This window comes from Tamandua tetradactyla, chromosome 14 (genome assembly GCF_023851605.1).
Source record: "Tamandua tetradactyla isolate mTamTet1 chromosome 14, mTamTet1.pri, whole genome shotgun sequence".
In the NCBI taxonomy this organism is placed as follows: Eukaryota; Metazoa; Chordata; class Mammalia; order Pilosa; family Myrmecophagidae; genus Tamandua; species Tamandua tetradactyla.
In genome coordinates this window covers 55,012,889-55,035,087 of record NC_135340.1, presented here as the reverse complement: position 1 = coordinate 55,035,087, position 22,199 = coordinate 55,012,889, and the positions used below count along the sequence as shown (strand labels likewise).

General features: G+C 39.8%; 1 protein-coding gene and 1 pseudogene across 1 annotated transcript in view; both read right to left on the bottom strand.

The window, feature by feature from the left end:
- Positions 1-15,998, bottom strand: part of RTF1 (RTF1 homolog, Paf1/RNA polymerase II complex component) — a 97,880-nt gene extending 81,882 nt beyond the window's left edge. The window contains exons 1-2 of the mRNA XM_077127511.1: positions 15,789-15,998; positions 13-123 (exon numbers count right to left, since the gene is read on the bottom strand). Of these exons, the coding sequence (XP_076983626.1) occupies positions 13-123; positions 15,789-15,998 (321 nt within the window). The remainder of the gene's footprint in view (positions 1-12; positions 124-15,788) is intronic.
- LOC143656499 (acidic amino acid decarboxylase GADL1 pseudogene) lies at positions 137-11,436 on the bottom strand (annotated as a pseudogene).
- Positions 15,999-22,199: the final 6,201 nt, after the last annotated feature.

The following is a 22,199-nucleotide window of genomic DNA, read 5'->3' as shown; positions in this document are numbered from 1 at the left end:
CCCTAAACCCACCTCATCATCACTGTCGGACGTTTCAGAGTCTGAGGAGGCTGCAGGCTGACTCACAGGTGGTTCCTTCTCCTCAGAGTCACTGCGCTTCCGTTTTGCGAGGGACAAGAGCTCCTAACAGGGTAGAAATAGTCATGTTAGTTTTGTTCCACAGCGAAAAATATCCAAGAATAATAAAATACCCATACTATCTAAATCTCTTCTATATCTTTGTGTTCTCAACCAAGGACATCATTATCAGCGACATTTATCATGTGAACAGGCTGACTGCCAGTATTCCAAACTGCTAAAAAAATGTTTTCAAAATCTTCCCTCTCCCTCTTAGTGGGAAAAGTACATATGAAATGGAAAAGTGAGTGGAAAATGGAACTAGAGGCTATCCCTAACCTGTCACCATTTCTTCTCTAAACCACAGAAGTACTGATTCTCAGGGACTATTCTAGCTGGTACAGCTAATACTCTGACCATTTCTCCTATAACTCATGGCAAAATTGGCATTTGCAGGGGCTAGTTTGAATAAGGTCACTTTTCTGACACACTCCACACTTCTGAGGTCACTTTCTATTTTGAATGCGTAGACCAGGAAAAAAGAAAAAAAAAAGATGCTGAGTATTTCCAGTGTTTAAACCTAGATCTGACAACAAGCAATAGGCATTCTGGTCACTACATAAGAATCCTAATCTGACAACCCATATACTCCTAATCACCACTTATGCCTTCTCCTAGTGATTTAAGTAAAATTAGAGGAAGTAGGAGAGGGCCATAAATAAAGGAGCTCTGGATACAACCAGGATTCACTCCGCAACATGGTTTCCTCCCCTATTTTACTTTTTCCCTAACTTAGTCAAGTCACTCAAAAAGGCAACAAAAGGATACTTATTCTAGTTCTTACTCTCTGCTAATACCAAGACCTGTCCACAATTATACTGTACTTACTAGATGCGAGGTACTTTTCTAAGCACCTGACATTTAATCTTCACAGAACCTTAAAAAGGTGGGTATCATTATCTCCATTAAAAAACAAAGAAACTGTGGCACAGGGTGGTTAAGTAAATTATCCAAGGCAATACAACTAGTAGAGGCAGGATTCCAACTTGGACAGTTAGAATCTTGGCTCCTAATTCAGTCATGGTTTAATAGTCTAAAACATTTTCCCCTTCTGCCAAAAAAAGAGAAAATACAACTAATAAATAGTGGCAGTATTATTCCCTGATCAATGATGGTGCTAGACAATGATAGGTCAAGGGCCAAGATAGATTTAAAAATACCAGATTGCTACAAAAAAAAAAAAGAGTATGTTTTCTTCTAGTGTTTCTATTTTAGGAGTATACCCTCCTTGGCCAGAATGAGAAAATGACCTTCTCAGATTAACAGCTGACACTTTCTCTTCTTCATAAGCAGTCACGAAATGTCAGTCTTCTCATTTCATCAGAGAGCTAACACACCAACTTCCTGGAAAGGCTGAAGACCAGAAAACTCTATCCTTTCACAACAAAATCTCAACTCTTATAGATCAAATGAAAATTATAGAAATATCTGTGTTTGTGGCCTTTTAAAAAATTGTGGCATAATTTAAAAATAATCAATTTTATCCTTTTTAATGTGTGACAAACACAGTTATTTAACCACCATCACAATCAAGATAGAGAAAAGTTCCATAATACCCCCAATTCCCTTGTGTTCCTCCTACCCCTCCCCTTGCCATTTGTTTTCTGTACCTATAGTTCTACCTATTGTAGAATGTCAAATAAATGAGATCATAGAGTATATAGCCATTTGAGCCTGGTTTCTTTTACTTAGCATAACACATTTGAGAGTCATCAGTGTTGCAGCATGCATCAGGAGTTCATTCCTTTTTATTGCTAAATGGTAATCCATCGTATGGAAGTACCATTTATCAGATGAAAGACATCTGAGCTATCTCCAAATTCTTGGCAATTATATATTCACATACAGGGTTTTATACAAACATAAGGTTTTTTTCTTTTATTTTGTTCATAAATTCCTTTTCACTTGAGTAAATACCCACTAGGATTGTTGGTTTGCATGGCAATTTGTTTAGGGTATTTTATTTCTTTACTGTTACTCTTTTCCCCCATTATCTTAACGCAAATATATTAAAAATTGAGAAAGAATCCTGCTATACAATCTCTTCCCTGATCCCTTAAGGTTTGCAAATGCACTAGAACTCCTGTTTTTAAACTAATGCATTAAAACAAGGATTTGGGTCAATCAAATTAACTTCCCTGAAACGTTAACTGTTATATGCAGTAAATGCCTATTAAAAGTTACTATAAAAAAAGTTATAACAAAAGTGTTGAGATGTTAGTACTGCCTTCCTGTTAGAGTTCCACTCTATGGTAAAAACCTAACAAATCGCTCTTCATCAACAAACTTGCATTTGATAAGCAGATCTTCTTCTTCTACTACTACATTAAAAACCATATTAATAATAGTCTAGAGACAGGAGTGTGACAGCGTAAAAGATATCCTTTTCACGACTTGGTAACTGTACAGAAATCCACTGGGGAAATTCATGGCAAGTCCTTTATACCCATCAAGAGCTCATAAGTATAGGTTAATATAACAACATGCAATACAAAAGTCTTTCCAACATAAAGGATCATCAGATTTTTTTACTTACAAAGGGTGATCTATACAACACCTATACTTTAAAAAGCCAGTCTAAAACTGATGCATGCACAAGGGGTAAGTTCAACTGCAGCTCTTTCTTGCCAGTCTACTTCACTGTGCCACACTAGCTGAGACAAAGTTTCTGTGTTCCAGTAATTATCAGTCATATACCCCCCACAATTCATCTTGTCCAGGGAAACCTTCCCTATTTGTCTCAACATTCTTCTAGGGGAATGGGAGTGTGGGGTGCCAGTAAGGTATATCAAGTTTAAGCTGCACTAAAGATCTGCTTAAAATAATGCCAATGATCAACATATCAGAGGCATGGCTGAGTCAAGACCAAACTTCTAGAGCAGTTTTGTGAATACATCTGACAATAAATTGTACCACTAAGACCCTAAAATGCTCTAACTGCACTTAAGTGATGTTTATTAAAATAGAATTATGCTGATTAAGATTAGAATTCGAAGAGGGTGCAAGGGTAGTTCAGTGGTAGAATTCTCACCTGCCATGCGAGAGACCTGGGTCCGATTCCCAGCCCATGTACTTCCCCCCAAAACAAACAAACAAACAAAAAACTCAACAAATGGTCCTGCAATAAGGGGATACTCACATGGAAGAATAATGAAATGTGACCCCGCCATAAAGCATACAAAAAAAAAAAAGATTAGAATTGAAATCCATCAGTATGTGAAAACTCACAAATCTTAAGATTTCATTCCCTCTACCCCATCATTCATTTTCTTTTGTTTTATATTAGATAATATAAAACAAATCAAGATTTATTAAATCAGGATTAACCCATAATAAAGCAACTTAGTTCCTCTTATTTAAAGGAAATTCAATCTCATCTCTTTAATCAGTTCTCCCATGATCATTTAAAAGTGATAATACAGGTTCTGCAAACCAGAAAATGAGAATAAAAGTCTATATGGATAAATGTCAAAGGTTTTATAGCTAATTATGATGCTGAGCTATTTTTTACTTATTTATTCCACAAATATAACTAATGTAACTAATTACTACCAAGTAGGGTTATCAACCATCGTGCTTTTGCCCGTGACTGTCCTGGGTTAAGCACTGAAATTCCTGCATTCTGGGAAAACCCTCTGTCTCAGACAAACCAGTTGCCCCCCTACTACTGTGCTATTACGTATCAAGATTTCAGAGGACAGTAGTGAAGAAAACATCGTCCTTGACCTCACAGAATCTAGAATCAAATGAGGAAGGCAGACAATGAACAAGGGGAATAAAAACCCAAATAATTACATTTAATGGTAAGTGCTAAGAGTCAAGTGAATGGGGACCTACCCGCAATACAGAAACTTCTCTGAGGTGATGGCATTTAGGATAAGACTAGAAGAAACCTTAGGGAAGGAAAGGGGAGAGTCCAGTTTTCCAGACAGAGGCCTCCAGATGAAAGAGCTAAGGCCCTAATGCTGGCTTGGCTTAGTCAAAGAATTGAAATAAGGCCAGTGGGACAGAAGCTCAGCAAGCAAGGGAAGGATGGAATAAGGTGGGATTAGAGGTAAGAAGAAACCAGATCATTTCAAGATTTATAAAGTAGGGTGTAGAGCATGGATTTTAAAGGCTATGGGAAATCACTTTAAAGGCTATGGGAAGTCACTGAATGGCTTTTTTAAGCAGGGGAATAACTCAATCCACTGCAGGTTTTTCAAAGAGAGCTCTGGCTGACAGATGAACAAGAGACTAGAGAGGCCAGGGCAGAAGCGCAGAGAGTAGTCAGAAGGAATCCCACCGCAGTATCAGTCTCAGGGTAGCCTGGATAAGGTAAGCAACAACAGGTACAAAGAGAAGTAGGAGGACTTTAGAAGCAGTGAAGACAAGATTTACTGATGAAAGAGTAGTAAATCCATCGAGATTTAAATGCGAGATAAATTTCCTATTTCTCCTTTCACTATATTGTTGGTACAGGAACATGATTCAGGTTAACATTGGTTACTTTCGGGGAGTAAGGAAGGGAGCCACTGTATGTGTGTATGTGTGTGTGTTTATCTGCGGGAGAGAGGTACTTTTGCATTGTTGGAGCTGTTTTAAGAACATGCATTACTATTATTTTTATTTTGTATGTTATATGACAGGGATCACACTTTATTCTTTTTCCATGTGAGTATCCTATTATTGCAGTACCATTTGCTGAATTTTGTTTGTTTGTTTCTTCTTTCTCTATTTGCTTGTTTGTTTTTCAGGGAGTGCACGGGCTGGGAATCAAACCTGGGTCTCCTGCATGGCAGGCAAAAATTCTACCACTGAACTACCCCTGCACCTCCAGTATGTATTATTTTTATAATATAAAACAAAAGAAAACAAATCAAAACAATGAACACATACAAACACAAGTGCATTACTTCTGAATTAATAATTCCAAAGCGGCAGCATAGCAACCCTTTAAATTTCAAGACTGGCACTGAATATTGTAAGTTTCCCCTCAAATTTCCAGCAAAGTAATTATAATTGTTGATAAAAATATTGAGCTATAGTAACGTCCACAGTGTTGTTGAATTGTACAAAATAAAATCAGTTTTCAGTCTATTCAAAATAAAAGCTACCTAAAAATTAAAAAAAAGGCTCTACTATTCTTATTTGTTTTTACTTAGTTTTCTAACTAATGTATACGTCTACCCTTAAGGGATATCATCATTACATTAAAGGGGCTGCAGCAAGAACCCCCAAATTGACAGTGTCCCACTGTAATCAGGTTAGAAAACTTTTCAGTGTGTATATACCAACTGGCATTTGCTTATTTGGCAACAATTTATTAAGTGCATACTATGTATCAGGCAGGCATTATATTCAGTTACTACTGAATATCTCCACTTGGATATTTAATAGACACTATAAAACTCTGCACAATGAAGGCTGAACACATGATCTCTACCTTTAAACCTGATCCCAATTTCATTCCCAAACCCAGTATCAATCCCTAATACCTCTTCTGCCTCGCCCCAACATTCAATTATCAAGTCCTTTCACTTCTATATCCTAAATGTTATCTCCAATCTATTCCAATTCTTGCTGTCTCCATGACTACCATACCAGTCTAAGTCAGTCATCCATTCAACAAATATTGATGGGGTGACTGCTGCTTGCCAGGTACAGTTCTAGGTACCAAGGATACTGCAGTGAACAAATATTCTTGCTCTTCTGGAGTTTCCATTCTAGTGGAATTTATATTCTACATCATCTTTTACTTGGACTCTTACATCTGCCACCTAACCGGTGTCCCCCTTCAAATGCTCTCCACATGGCAACCTAGGCAAGCTTCAAAAAGGCAAATCTGAGCACCACTTTCAGCTTTAAATCCTTTAGTAACCTACTCAATACCCTCAGGATATAATCCAAAGTGTCAACATTGCCCTGCCAATGGCTCTAAAACTTATTTTTCACTCTAACCCACAGTAAGACAAACTATACCTCATGATTCAGTATACACATACATATACATGTATATATGTGAAACACGTTTCACAAAACAGTACTTATCTTTACTATGTATGAAACACTTGACATTTTTTTCAATTCAATTTCATTTTTATTTTTAATCAGGTTGTGACCCACTACACTGACTTCCCAATCCTCAAAGGGTCAAAACAGACCTTCCTGCCCCACTATTTTTGTAAATACTGATCCCTCAACCGTGTACATTCAATACTCTTCCCTTCATTCTTCACTCTCCTAACCTCCTTTTCTCCAACACATATTCAAGATCTCAGTTTGAATCCTGCTCCCATCAGGCTAGGATAAGGTTATACGGCTCTAAGCAATGTTGCTCTCTCCGGTGAGATCCTAAGCTCCCCTTAAGGCGAAGACTGCTTCTATTTTGTTCCCCCTTTGACCCTAGTGCCTAGCATTAACACATTTGTTAAAAAATAAAAAACAATCTCTGCCTTTGGGGAACTTCAAATCCAGGAAGACAGCAAACATCGTACCAAAAGAAGCCATGTAGGAAAATGAGTTCACTATTTTCCTAAAAGCCTCCCTGCCAAAGCTCTTATGAGACTTGCTCTTCCCATCAATATCTATAAAGAAAAGCCAAGTGAAATTAGCAAATGAATTACATCAAGCTAGATGCAACATTAAGACAAAAAATTTAGAACTTCATAAGTTAACACTGACACTTATCAAAAATTCCTCCTAGAATATTTGCCTTTCAATAATGTGAAAGAGTCTATATTAATGAGAAGCACAACTTTTACATTTCCCAACTCTTATGGGGAAGGTTTACAAGAGGATACTTTATAACAATGATACCCCTGCCAAAGAAACAGAAGTATATCAAAAATACAGTTACCAAGTATTTTCTTTAATGTGCTTTCTTTAGGGCTAAATTGAAGAAAGCATTATCCAATACTTTACAGAAGCTCACAAGGAGTTTTAGGGAGTTGAGTGTGAAAAGAGCAGCTGTGCTAAACTGCAGCTGTTTTGTTTTGTTTGTGTCAATAACACCTGGACATCCTAAAGTGAGGAGTCAGGAGGAAAATAAAGAAAGTTTTAAAAATAATAATAAACTAACAAAAAAGAAAAAAGGAAAGGAAAGGCAGGAGGCCTGAAAGGAACCAGAAATTTGTTCTCATAAAGCAGAAAAAGTAAAAAAAAAAATAATAAGGTAGGTCTGAGAGTCCCTTTGTCTCCAGATGAACTGAACATCATTGGGAGGGCTTCAAGACAATACCAAAGCAAGTCTTCCCAAAGGTGCAAATAAATTATAATAAATGTTATATTTAAAATACATGTGTTCTTAAATAATTCAATGTTTTTTCTTGAGGTTTTTTTTTTTTTGAGCGACGTCTTATTTATGTATTGGGGCGTGTGTGTGCGTACACGCGTGCGCTGGGAATCAAATCCAGGTCTCCTGCATGGCAGGCGAGCATGCTACCACTGAACTACTCATTAACCTCTTAAGCACTGTCTTTTAACTGCTTTAAAAACTACTTAGATAAATATCTTCCTTTCACTATTTTTGGGGTTTTCTGTTTGTTTTCTCCAACATTCCAATTAAAAGTTCTACAAAATCTGCAAACATATTTATAGAAAATCAGAGTTGGCATTATTTAAACACCTGTTTTTCAAAATTTGTTGTAAATAGTTTCGGAAATTTTCCAAAGATTGGTATATTCTCTCTCTCTTTTTTGAAAGTCGTTTTGTGTGTGTGTGTTGTTTCGTTGTTTTAAGATGAAAGTTCCAGTTCTCCCTTGCCTGGAAAGCCTCTGGAGCAAGTATGAAAGGACAGTGAAGCATAAGATGAAGGTGGGGGTGGGGGCTTCCCTGCTCAAGGCTCAGTCAGCCTCCAACGACAATGGGTGGCCAGGAGCCCACACGTCTGGGCAAGTCCACCTGGCTCTCAGGGACAATGCTGTCCAACAGCAGTTGCAGGGAGAAGGGACTGATGTTCAGTCTAAACTCTACAAAATTAGCAGTCCTACAACATGTGGGATTTTTTAGCAGTAACGCTAACTTTTGTAGACTTATTTTTAAAAAATTTTTTTTGCTTTTTTGCTTTCCTCTAATTTTTCTACTATATAGATATTTTTAACTTTTCCCTTTTAAAATTCTCTACAACTATTATGATTCTAAAAGGGGAAAGAGTTAGAAGCATTTAGACTTTTCACAACTGTTACCTTGCCTTGTAAATCCCCTTTTACCCCTTGTTTTAACACTTCACAGTTAATGAATTTTATATTTTTGTTGCTTTCCTCAAATATTCACCATCTTGTTCATCCCCACAGCTCCATCCAGTTGTATAACAGAGAAAAACACAGGTAAGTTTCATAGCTATGAATGAGGATAATTGAGTGGCCTCTCAAAGTATTCTGTTTAAAAGTACTGAAACACTGTTTTCCATTTCTGTCTTTTTAAAATTATTACTACACTTTTCATAGACTTCCTCTAAGCTGTTTCAAGAAGTCATGAAGCAGTAAGGAGGTTTTCCTCCATTCCCCTTCTATTTGACATAGAGCTACACATGTGCAAGTAAGTCTCGTCTTTGGTCTCTACACAGCTAAAAGAATGACAGAAATGCTCAGTGGTGGCCTCTCAGCCATATCCTGGGGACCAGGTCTCACTACACTGCTTGCCCCAGCCTGCCTCCAGGTGCCCACAGGCTGGAAAAGCCCTGGAAAATGGGAAGCAGTGTCTCTTCCCAGTTCCCAGCCCTTCAGCCTCCCCATCTAGTCTCACGATATTTTGATTTTAAAGTTGCCTTTTTTCTCTCATTTTTCTTCATCTTCTTTTATGTCATATATATTTTTTCCCCAAAACATGTGTCCTCTGAACTTCACAGACACTATACTTTCCTAGAAGAAATGTCTTCAGCTTGACTGATAGTGGCTGATATGTAAAAGATGTCATCCAACAGCTCTCATTATAAATATATAAGGGGGGATGTTAGTGTAGCCTGTTCAGAATCCTGCCCTGCTCAAGTCTTGATCTCCTCAAGGAGTTCCTATCATCACTCAGATAGGCGACTGGTGTCTTTGAGTTGCTTCAGCTGTACCTTCTTGCCCTTCTGAAAGATCTGTATGGCCTAGATGGTGAATCTGTGCACTGGTCAGGTTGTCTAAGCTTACCAATCCTGGAGAGACACAAGGGACGATGGGCCTGAGTTTCCACAGGGCCACCTGGGGCCAATCCTGGTAAAACGGAAGAGTAAGGGAGAGGAACCTAGGAGGGCCATGAGAGCGGAAGCCTCTCAATGGGCTCCTTTATGCCTGGGGGAGGGGTGGGGGAGTTTATCAAGTATTTTAAAAAGTGCTTTAAATAACAAGATCTAGCAGACCCAAAAAATAAAAACTGGAAAATTTCTAATTATAAGTATAAACAATATACCAAGATACAATATACATCTGCAACAAATGTAATATGGTATGGAAACATCTGTGGTTTCATAGATACAGCTAAACTAGGAAATGATAAATTTTAGTTACAGGACAGTGAAAATAACAAAAGGTATATTTATTCCTATTTAACTTCACAGACCCACTGAATTCTACCTCAGGCTAAGAATTTTTGCTCTTATATTTAGAGCTTCATTTTTTTACAAACTTTGGAGAAATCATTAATAATGTGCCCCTTCTCCCCAAGAGCTATGGTTAGTTCAATGTTACATAACCAGGCAGTGTAATGTGAACACTGATTATTAAGCACCTACCAGTTGCCCGTGTATACAAGAAACAATCCATGGTAAAATTTCAACAGTTCAACAATTATGTCTTGAGCCCTTCTATAATCTAGGCCCTCACACAGGCCTTCCATCAGTAACTTGAACCCTTCTCTTTTCTTCATTTTTTCCACTAGATACCTACATAATGCAAGTGCACAATTAACTCTTTCTTCAAGGCTCAATGTGCCCAGGGCCTTCCAGGTCATTCAGAACTTGAATGCATCTGGTCTCCTGCTACATTGGACAGACTCGTCTCCTGTGCTGTAGCTGACATAGAATGTATACTGCTGGAAGAGGTAAGGTGCCTTGGCAGAGTAGCATTTCTTCAGGTCAGATTTGTCTTTTAAAAGAGTACAGCACTGGATTTCAGACATCAGCATCTTGTGTGGCTTCCAGGCCACAGAGTCAGTTCTGTGGAAGCCATGTAGAAGCTTGCAATGCTTCCTTGACATCAAAGCCTGAAGAATATCTGAAGAAATACCTGAAGAAGTATCTTCATGAAGCCAGAGACTGTGCCACTTACAGATGTCAGTTATTTCATCCAGAGGATTGAGGGTTCTCAACATTGTTGTACAAGAGGTAGAACAGAGAAGAAATAGTGCTGCTCTTTCTTCCTGGCTTGCCAGAATTGCTTCTCCAGTTCCTCAGGTATCATTTTACTTCTTCCATCTGTTTCTACAGGGCAAACAGTCTCAGTACCAATCCCAAGAGAGACTGCCTTCTGAATGGAGCAAGGATGCTTTGCACACAATCCCTTCGTCTTAATATCAAGAAAATATCTGCATCTAGCTAAAGTCACTGCATACATATTAGACATGAAACCACCTGGGTCAAATATCCCATCCCCTTCTTCCCAGCCAATAAATTTATTTTCTTCAGAAATGCTTCTTTTACTAACAGAAATACCGGGGACTTCTCACATGTATAAACACTTGGATTTAATGCCACTGTTATAAACCGAGCCACCAAGAAGGAATTAAGTAATCAAGTCCAGCATGCAAATGGCTGAAAAATCATGGGTGATTATTTTAACACTGTAGTGCATGACATCCTGGCAGAGCACCAACAGCCTGTGTATGTATGGCATTCCTGTGTCTCTCATCTCCAAATCAAGAACTTATTTCAACCTTGTGTCTGATGCTCCTTTTATCTATGTTATGGACAGATGCGTAAAAAAATAAGGACAAAAAATAAGCAAACAATGGGAGGACAAAGGTTAAAATAAATTGAGTAGATGGAAATACTAGTAGTTAATGAGAGGAAGGGTTAAGGGGTATGGTATGTACCGAGTTTTTTCTTTTTATTTCTTTTTCTGGATTGATGCAAATGTTCAAAGAATGATCATGGTGATGAATACACAAGTATGTGATGATATTGTGAGCCACTGATTGTATGGAATATTTGTATGTTAAGAATGTTTGCATGTTTATATGTTAAGATTTATTCATACAAATATTTTTTTAAAAAGTTATTTCAGTTGTTCAGACGTCTGCCATTCACAGATGTTCTAGTTGACATCTATAGCCTTCAAAATTACCTCTTCCATTATTGGCCTCTTCATAAATTTTTCTCCTGCTTTTGTATTTGCTGTGAGACCATTCAGTATTACCCATCTCCTAGAACAGAACTCTTCTTACATGGAACCATCTCTTGATCAATATTTCAGTTCTGAGGCACCAGAACTGAGACACCAGTAAGCTGATGCTTTCTCCCCAAAGTCTGTAACATTCTGGTGCTGGCTACTGGCAATCGCTGGGGTTCCCTGACTTGTATCCCTGCCTTGTGTCACATAATAATGTCCTCAATGATACTTTTTTATATCTAATGTCTAAAAATAATTCCTAGAAAATACTTAGAGGTCCTATTCTCTCAAAGACAAATTTAATCATTGATACTTCAAGTTGAAAGAGCACAGAAAAACAGTACATAGCAATATAATCACTATTTTGATAAGAAAAAAAATAATGAAACAAAAGTATCCCGTGTGCACAACAGCTTTTTTTTTTTTTAAGGCAGGGTAAAAATTTTATAAAAACTGATTTGTACTAATCTGAAAATAGAACTCTGATTTATTTATTATCTTGGATGCTTTTTTTTTATAGGATCCACCGGCTAAATATTATTCCATAATTCTGACACGTGATCTTAATGCAGCTACATGATAGGTAAAAGGTACAGAATTTGCACCAAATTCCATTATTTTTTTCCAGTGGAAACCAATGGCAAGTATCTTCATGATTTGCTATTTAAGAAAAAAAAATTGAAGGAAGAGGTATGGTCAATATAAGAATAGGGTCACTAGCAGGTTAGCTGTTAAAAGAAAATTCTTCAGGTTCTTAAATTAGGGTCTGAGTTTCAAAAACCTCTGAAAGTTAAACCAAATTTCAAACTACTCTGCTTCAGTTACTACATTTTTTTTTCCCATCAAGAAGAAAGGAAAATAAAGAAATTCAGCCTTAATAAAAAGCATCCCAACAACTGAAATAGCTTAAGAGATTTAAAAGAACAAGCAACTCTGCCAACTGAAACATTCCTGTCTATCAACTTCCTTTGGTTATACTTGTGTCTTTAACTTGGGAGCACTGTGGTAGGGAAAGAAAGCTCTTTTTTTCCTCCAAACTACTTCTAGTGTTCTTATTAAAAAGATTAACTTGCATATGGACAATGGTCTCAATCATTAATATAAATCATTATTACCTGGGTTGTACCTGATAAAAATACAGGCTCAATCCCCAAATGTCTAATTCAGCAGGTCTGGGATGGGTGCTCCAGCAACCTACTCTTTTAAAAAAAAATTTTAAATTTTTTTAAAAAATATAACAAACAAATGCAAACATTCTTAACTTTTGATCATTCTGTTCTACATATATAATCAGTAATTCATAATATCATCACACAGTTGCATATTCATCATCATGATCATTTCTTAGAACATTTGCATCAATTCAGAAAAAGAAAAAGACAACAGAAAAAAATTCATACATACCATACCCCTTACCCCTTGCAGTCTTTATCCCTCCCTTTCATTGATCACTAGCATTTCAATCTAAATTTATTTTAACATTTGTTCCCCTAGTATTTATTTTTATTCCATATGTTTACTCATCTGTTGATAAGGTAGATAAAAGGAGCATCAGACACACGGTTTTCACAATCACACAGTCACATTGTGAAGGCTATATCATACAATCATCATCAAGAAACATGGCTACTGGAACACAGCTCTACATTTTCAGGCAGTTCCCTCCAGCCTCTCCATTAAATCTTGACTAACAAGGTGATATCTATTTAATGCATAAGAGTAACCTCCAGGATAACCTCTTGACTCTGTTTGGAATCTCTCAGCCATCGACACAGGAACCTACATTTTAAATAGGCAACCCAGGTGACTTCTGACAGTGGTCCTCAGCTAACCACTAGTAAGCTCACCTTCAGTAAGGACTAAGTTGGAAGTAATAATGGCTTAGATTTCATCTGGGAAACCGAGGGACAAAGGGCCTCCTTACATTGTGCTCCACTTTCATACTAAACAAATTTGTCAGGTTTTTTTTTTTTTTTAGATGACCATACACAAGTCAACAATAAATCTGATGTTACATCTCCAATGAAAACCCAGAACTAGTTGAAGCAGCATAAGGCAAGGCATTAATATTGTTCTGAGGATTCCTGTTTAGACTCCTAAACCCAAACTGAACTGTGAACTTCTGCTGAAGGCTTTGGTGACAACTTTCTTCTGAAAGTCTGGCACAGTGCTGAACAGACAATACAACAGGTATTAGGCACTGATGCCTTTATTAGGATGTACAGGGAAAGAGAATTTTGATCTTGTTCCCATTTGAGAAGACAGCCAGTAAGTGGATGGATAGGAAGCAGCTGAAACTGCTGTTAAAATGTATTAGGAATTGCAAATTTTATTCTAGTTTCTTTTTATAAGTAGATATTTAGAGTTGGATTTAAAGTTGCAATCCTTTCAGTTCCCACTTTGGAAAAGCTCTCAATTCACTTCATTCATCGAAATTCTAGGAAAAACCACTAAGAACAGAATAATTTGCAGCTTAGTTCATGTATCATAAGAACAGATGTCTTGACAGTGCTCTACAAAGAAAGTCCCCCAAATAATCTTTTAAATAGATGTACCAATTTCCTTTAAATCAGTGAGTGTACTTTACAAACATGATTTCCGCAACCTGGAAAACTGCCATGAAACATTCTCATTTTGCAATATGAAAATTAAAAGAGCAGCAGATTAAGGTGATATAGTGGAAATAATATGAGCTTGTAGTCGTGCATACTGAGTTCAAATACCAACTCTACCACTTACTAGTTGTGTGAATCTGAGAAAGTTACTTAACTTTTTCAACCCCACTTTCCTCATATGTAAAAGGGGGAAAATGATATCAACTTCACATAATTTGAGAACTTGATAATGTAAATAAAGTTCATAATTAAGGTGTCTATTTCATCCCAGGAACTATGTAAATGGCAGTTAATGAATAGGAAAAAAAAGATTCTGATCCTCCTAAATGTCAGTCTAAAACTATCTATAAAATGAACTTTTACAGTCAGGAATACATTTTTCATATTTTTATAAATTTCTGGAGCCTTTCAATGAGAACACTTTCAATTTACTCTTTCAATTTCTATCCCAAACCTTTCCCAGGCCCCACTATCATTTCCAAAACAGCTCTCTTCAACAACACCTTTCCAATCTTTCCTTCTTAAAGTCCTCTCCTTTCATTCCCTAATATTTTAGTCCTGAATCCTGAGACCTCTGCCCAATACAAGGATCCTCAAGAAGTCATTTAAACAGAACCTTTATAGTATGCAAAAGCTTGTATCAATATTGATTCTTAGAAACACATGTTCCTTACAATAGCACAATTAGACACACAAGGCTGATGTTATATCTCTATTTTACAGTTAAGACCAAAGATATAAAGCTGGAAAGCAGCATAACCCAGCCTAGAACTCAAATTTTCAGATTCCAAGTTCAGTACTCTCTGTACTCAACTTATAATGCTACTACTACCTCTTGCAGTCTTTATAACATTTGCTCATAAAATGTGCCAGGAAAACCCTCTTTCCAACTCTGGTAGCACTTGAGCACTGCTACAGACGACAGCTTCCTCCCTATAGCATTTTTCTGGAAAATATAAACCATCTAAGCAACCCCAAGACACGGAGGCCGAAACTTACTTTCAATGCTTTCTGCACAACCTTCAAGTAAAGATTCTGGGATGCTGCATGAAAACAGTCAAGAGGTCTCCGTCAGTCTTCCACACCACCCTACATAGTTCTCCATTTCTGCCGGCATCTGCCCTCTTTCCTACCTTCAAGAAAGTTTTCTTCGTTCTGACAAGCCAACGGGGACCCTTCGTAACCACAAACCAGACTCGAGGCCACAGATACGTCTTCCAAACCAGGAACGGCAGAGGTTCCCAGGAACATTTACGAGTATCCCTCCTCTCCGTCCACTCTCTCTTACCTGAAAAACTTAGTCTTCTAGAGTCCGCACCTTCACGGCCCCCTCCCCCCACCCACCACCCTAAGCTCAGCCTTGCGCCTCCTCCAAAACCTCCCAATCTCCAGCCTCCCGGGTTGGCGGGTGATACTTTCTATCTTTCCGGGCCAGGTTCTCCTGGCCTACAGTCTGCCACCGGGTCTGACTCCAGCAGAGCACGGTCCCCTTTGGTTCCCGGAGCCCGAGGCCCATCACCCCGGTCCCTGCCCCGCCTCCCCGCTCAAGGCGCCAAGTCCTCGGGGCTCGGTCTTCAGGCCCAAGCCGGACTCCGAGGGCCCCGGGCACTGCGCAGAGGCCAGGAAAGGGGCAGCAGCGGCAATCAAGGCACGGGGTGGGACGGGCGCTCGGGCCGGGAGGCTCCAGGCCCGGCCGGCTCTCGGCTCCCGTGGCCCCGACTCAGCCCTCCCGCCCCGCTAGCCCAGCGCCTCCGCGGCCTGTCCCCACCTGATCCAGGTTCTCGTCGCTGCCGCTGTCCTCCGTGTCCGAGTCGATCACGACGCGACCTTTCCGCTTCTTTACCATGGTGGTCCCCCGGCTCCCACGCCGGACGCCGCCCGGACTCGCCTCTAGCCCGCCTGCCAGTGGGACCGCCACTGCCGCCGCCGCCGCCGCCGCCACCGCCGCCGCTCGACCCACACAAAGGCGACCGCGCATGCGCGCTCCGCTCCGCCCCTGGCCCCGCCCCCTACTCGTCGCACGCCGTTCGCCGGCACCCAGCGCCCCGCCCTTTCCCACCCCCGACGCAGCGTGGGAGGTGGGGCTATCCGCCGGCTCGGGATCCGGGCAGAGGGCGGCGGTCGCTGGTTTGGCGTGGGAGTGTCTCTGCTGCGATGCGGAAGCTCGCTAGTTGGCGGAGGTTGGAGCCATAGCGATCTGGGTCTGCGCTGAGATGCGGTCTCCAGCCTTTAAAATGTCCAGCCCCAATGAGTGTCGAGAGCAACGTCAGGGATCGCCGGTTTGGAAGACACCAATCGCCTGGGCCGCGCGGAGTGCGCCCTTTGTGGGCTGAAACCTGCCTACCCGGGCTGTGCCTGTCCAAGTGACAGCTGAGCTGGTACCAAAAGATACAACTGAGTTAGCCAAAATAAATGGAATGAAGGGTGTTCTAGGCAGAGGGAACAGCGTGGGCAAAGACCTAGAGAATGTTGGATTCAAGGAACTGAAAGATGATTGCGGCTAGACAGAGTATATAGGGTATAGGGTGTGGGGACAAGAGAGAGATGAGGCTAGGGAGGGGCATAACGGCCACATCATTCAGAGTCTAATAAATGATATTAGGGAGTTTGAATTTTAGTACTGGAAGATTTTAAACCAAAAAATGACATTATTGGATTTGGATTTGGAAAGATTACTCTGCAGTGTGGAAAATGGATTGGAAGGGAGTGGCAACAAGCCAAATAATCCTGAAACCCAGAGGGGCCAGCTTCTCCAAAAGCATCAACTAGTTCCATCCCCCATCCATATTATCCACACCGCTTCCCAACGTGAAAAAGTTAGAATGGGCGTAGCCCAGATACCCCTAAAGACTGGGAGAAGGATTAAAGGAGAAAGAGGAGTTATAACAGAGAAGAGAGGATTTACAAAATGAGAATGACTGCTGAATCGTTATATTGATATTTCTTTTATTCTCCAGTGTCTTGGAGCAGCTAGAAGGAAAAACCTAAAATTGTGAAACTATAACCCATACCAAACTCTGAAATCGGTTCTGTAACTACTTGTTACAATGTACTTTGAAATGTATTGTTTTTGCATATGTGTGTTATATTTCACAATAAAAAATGTAAAAATAAATACTATTCTCAATTAAACACCCTCCCCCCCCAAAGAAAAAGAAGGGAGTGGCAAAGCAAGGGCAAGGAGACTGCTTGGGCTTTTGGTGTCATCTCGGCACAAAATAATGGTGTCCTGAACTAGGAAAAATGCAATGGGAGTGAAGAGAAGTGGATGGACACTAGACAACTGGAAGGTAGCATTCTTAGGACTTGGAGATTAGTTGGGGAAGGGTTAAGGAGGGAGAGTCTCAGACCCTATGATGCTCAGATTCTGGTTTAGGAAGCTAATCAATGGACACTTCATTAGGGTAGACCCTCATCCAGATAATGAACACAACAGGAGGACTAGCGTGTGCAGGAGTTAAGTTCAATCTTATACATGTTGATAGGCAGCTCCAGAAGTGATTTCTTTGCAGGATTTGGAATATAGGGTAGGAAACATAAGCTTCAATAATAATTTGAAACTGTTCTCCATGCTCCTTTGGAGTCCATTAATTCATTTATTCTGGTAGTGAACTTGGGAGTTAGAGCTCTGACTTCCCTGGTATGAATGGGCACAGGCAGGCTGATGAGTTCTTGCTCTCTGGCACCCCTTTTCCACTTTATTGTCTAAATTTCATTTTCTCCATCAAGTTACAATACCTGTCACAAATGTGCACACCTTAAAATAGTAATAAAAGCAAATGTCAAATGGACCTGTGAGACATTTAGTGAAGCAAAATAAACCAGAAACAAAAGAGCAAACACTGAATGATCACATTTTTAAAATACTTATAAGAAAACTGGGGCCTAGATTGTGAGGTCTTATAGCAGTCACATTTAGTCTAGAGCAGTAATTGTTATTTCTTGATTTTGAAGGGCTGTTTTCTATTTGTATAACTTGGTATTTAGAGATAAGAGAGAAGCCTACCAGATCAGGATTAAGGTAAATCAAGAATACAGGGGTAAGGAAGACATTATCTCTATTTTAGAACTTCACCTACTCTTTGAGACCAAAGGAAGAAAGGTTTATTTGTCTACAGTCTAAATTTTCTGTGGCACATGATCTAACAGCCTTTCTGGATAGATCATTGAAACAATCCAAACACTGGGAGCCCAGAATAAGAATGAGAGCATTTAATCCTGCATAGTTTAATGTTATGCCATGTATAGATCCCAGAGTATGTTAAGCAGATAATTTTAAAATATTGGCAAAGTCCCTTGAGGAACGAGAGAAAAAATATGGGACTATTAAACTTTACCACTGGGGAAACCCCAGATACTGTGTGAAACATTCGGGACACACAAATCGATATGTCAAGCCCTTGACCTTGAAGCCTGCTCTTTGTGAAGCTTTTGCATGTAGCAGAGAAGTTTAGTTTACCTATAGGTGTGCCGAAGAGTCACCTCTGTAGGACATCATTTGTTGCTCAAATGTGGCCTCTCTCTAAGCCAAACTCTGCAAGTGAAATCATTGCTCTCCCCGCTACGTGGAACATGACATCCAGGTATGAAAGTCTCCCTAGTGGTGTGGGGGTTGAATTTACAGGATGAGCCTGGCCCTGGCACCGTGGCGTCAACAATGCCATTCTGACCAAAAGGGGAGAAAGAAGTGTAGCAAATAAGGTATCAGTGGCTGAGAGAGTTCAAATAGAGTTGAGAGGCTACTCTGGAGGTAACACTTACACAAGCTTCAATTAGACATTGCTACTTATCATAATTTGCCAACCCCCAACCAAAACCATTCCTGCCAATCCTAAAGAATTCCTAGGGCATTATATAAGATTCCGCAGAGGTTTCATACACTAGGGTAATTTTCCAGAAACTTGCAACCTCTGGATGGGTCCCTGGACCAGATAAGTCCTGAAATGCTGAGGGGTTAACCTCTCCAGAACATCAGCTAGTTCCATCCCCCTATACCATATTATTGCCAGCCCCTTCCAACATAAGAAAGTTAGAATGGCCATAGCCTAAGACCCGTAAAGAGTGGGAGAAGGATCAAAGGTGACGGTAGAGTTATAAAGAGAAGGTAGGTTTTAACAAATGAGTATGAGTGCTGACTCATTATATTGATATTTCTTCTAGTCTCCCGTATCTTAGAGCAGCTAGAAATAAAAATCTAAAATTGTGGACTAGTAACCCATACCAAACTCTGTGATCTGTTCTACAACTAATTGTTGCAATGTACTTTGAAAGTTATTGGGTTTTTTATATGTTATTTTTCACAAAAAAAAAAGAAAAAAGGGTGAAGGAGAAGTAAAACAGAGAAGATAAGCTTTAACAAAGAAGTATGACTGCTGAATCATTATATTGATATTTCTTTTGGTCTCCAGTGTCTTGGAGCAGCTAGAAGAAAAATTGTAACCCATTCCAAATTCTAAAATCTGTTCTACAACTACTTATTAAAATATACTTGGAAATTCATCATATATATATATAAATATATATAATATTTCAAATTAGAAAAAAAGCAAATGGCATATGAAGTGAAATCCCTGGAACCAAACACATACCCCAGTGTCCAGTTTGTGGTCAGTCAGCTTGAAAAGTGTTCAAGATTAAAGTGGAGAAAACAACCTAAATAAAACCCATTTTTCCCTTAATCCCAGAAGACTTTTCTTGACAAATAACCCGTGGACTTCTCTTTTCCATCATATCCTTGGAACTGAGCCCATGGCCAAGATGGGCTACATAATGTAACGGTCATTGCTAGATGCCCTGAAGCCTTGTGCCCTTCTGGGGGGCCTTCTTAAAACATGTTGTTTTAGTTTGCAAGCTGCTGGAATGTGATATACCAGAACTGGAATGGCTTTTCATTATTTATTTATTTTTATATGCTGTATAGTGGGGTCACATTTCATTCTTTATCCATGTGAGTATCCCGTTATTGTAGCACCATTTGTTGAATTTTTGTTGTTGTTGTTGGTTTCTTTTGTTTGTTTGTTTTGGGAAGTGCTTGGGCTGGGAATCAAACCTGGGTTTCCTGCATGGCAGGCAAGAGTCCTACTACTGAACTACCTTTTCACTCCCTGGAACGGCTTTTAAAAGGGAGTTTAATAAGGTACAAGTTTGCAGTTCTAAGCCTATAAAAATGTCCAAACTAAGGTATCCAGGGAAAAATTCTTTAATTCAAGGAAGGTCAATGGGTTAGGAACACCTCTGTCAGCAGGGAAGACATGTGGCTGGCATCTGCTAGTCCCTTGCTCCTGGGCTTCATTGCTTTCAGCCTCTGTTCCTGTGGTATTTCCTCACTTTGCTTCTCCAGGACTGGCTTTCATCTCTTGGCTTCCCTCTGCTCTCTCCAGGTTCTGGCTTGCTTAACATCTCATGGCAACGTCTGCTGGGCTCCAAGCATCTCCAAACATCTGTGTCTCTGTTCTCCAAGTATCAGCATCTGTATCAGCTCTGCTCTGAAGTTTCTGTTGACTCTCTCACTACCAGCTCTCTCTCTACCAGCTCTGAGGCTCTGTCATTTCTGACTCACTCCAAAATGTTTCCTCTTTTAAAGGATTCTGGTAAAGTAATCAAGATCCACCTGGAATGGATGGAGTCACAGCTCCATCTAATCAAAAGGTCATACCCACAATTGGGTGTGTCACATCTCCATAGATATAATCTAATCAAAAGTTTCCAGCCTACAGTGTTGAATCAGGATTAAAAGAAAATGGCTGCTCCCACAAAATTGGATCAGGATTAAAACATGGCTTTTCTGAGGTACATAATATTTTCAAACTGACATACGTGCTAACACACCAAATTGATGTAAAGAAAATTGTACTGTAATGTAGTCAGTGACCCTTGACTGGAATTAAGAAAGAAGAAGAAATGTTCTTTAAGTGAAACCCACTGATTTTTATCTTTCTGCAAGAGACCCACAAAGGATCTCAGTGTTGATCTTTGTTGCTGGCAGGTTGAATTTTGTTGGTGTAAGTAGATAGATCAGCATTGAAAAGTAGGAACCCTTGCCATTTGGACCCAAGCATCACCTCCATTTTTGCCATTGTGGCTGTTTTATGATCATTGTGCTAGCACTGGGGCGGCCAATGACAGACTGGCCATGTCCCTCTGCCTCCTTGGTTGTTTAGTACCTTATCTATAGTTGATACTTTCTGGTGGGCATTAAGATGTGAAATAAGTATTTTCACATGTTATGCCCACTCCCATATGTCCATCTACATGCCTCTACCTCCATACTCCTTGTTCCAAATTTTCTGAACTTTTTCCTTCCAGGTCCTGTTTCAGATCATTCACTGCTCTGTGTGTGTATATGTAACTTGCCCCCACCAATAAGTGGGGCACCCCTCATATGGTCGTGAGGTTCCCCCACTTTGTATGGTGCCCCATCTGGCTCCACAGTTGCAAATACATACATATATGGAGAGAGAGAGAGAGCAAGAGAGAGCAAGAAAAAGAGTGACTAGTCTTGGCCCACTTCTCTGTCTATACACAGCGATGACCAGGTACATTGCATGAAGTTCTGCCCATTAGAAGGATTTTCTCACACTGCTGTCTTTCAAGGCCTCCCCTGAGTGAGGCTCTAGGCCCTGCCATTAATTTTTGGCTTATAATCATATACTGAGCCAACTCATCCATAAATCAAGCTTGGGATTTTTTTCCCTCCCTCTTCAGTTGGTCTTAAGAAGCCCCTCATATGGTTGTGAGGTGCCCCACTTATCCCACCACCAATATTTCTAATACCATAGAGTTGTATTCACCAAATAGCATGGGAATCCTTGCACAGTAGCCTGGATCTGCTGCAGAATGCTTTCCTGCTCTTAACCCCACTCAAAGCTGGCAGCTTTACAGGTCACCTGGTATATGGGCTAGAGCAGTATCCCCAAGTATGGAATGTGTCGCTTCCAGAAGCTTAAGAAGTCTACTAGGCATTGTGCTTCTTCATTCACAGTGGGAGACCCAAGTTGCACTAATTTGTCTTTTACTTTGTATGGATGTCCCATCATGCCTCTGGCCACTGGATCCTTGAAATTTTACTGAAGTGGCAAGCTCCTAAATCATAGGATTTATCTTGCCCATTCTGGTGTGCACATATCTTATCAAGGTTTCTAACATGCTAGCCACTTAGTGCTCAGTTCTAATTAGCATG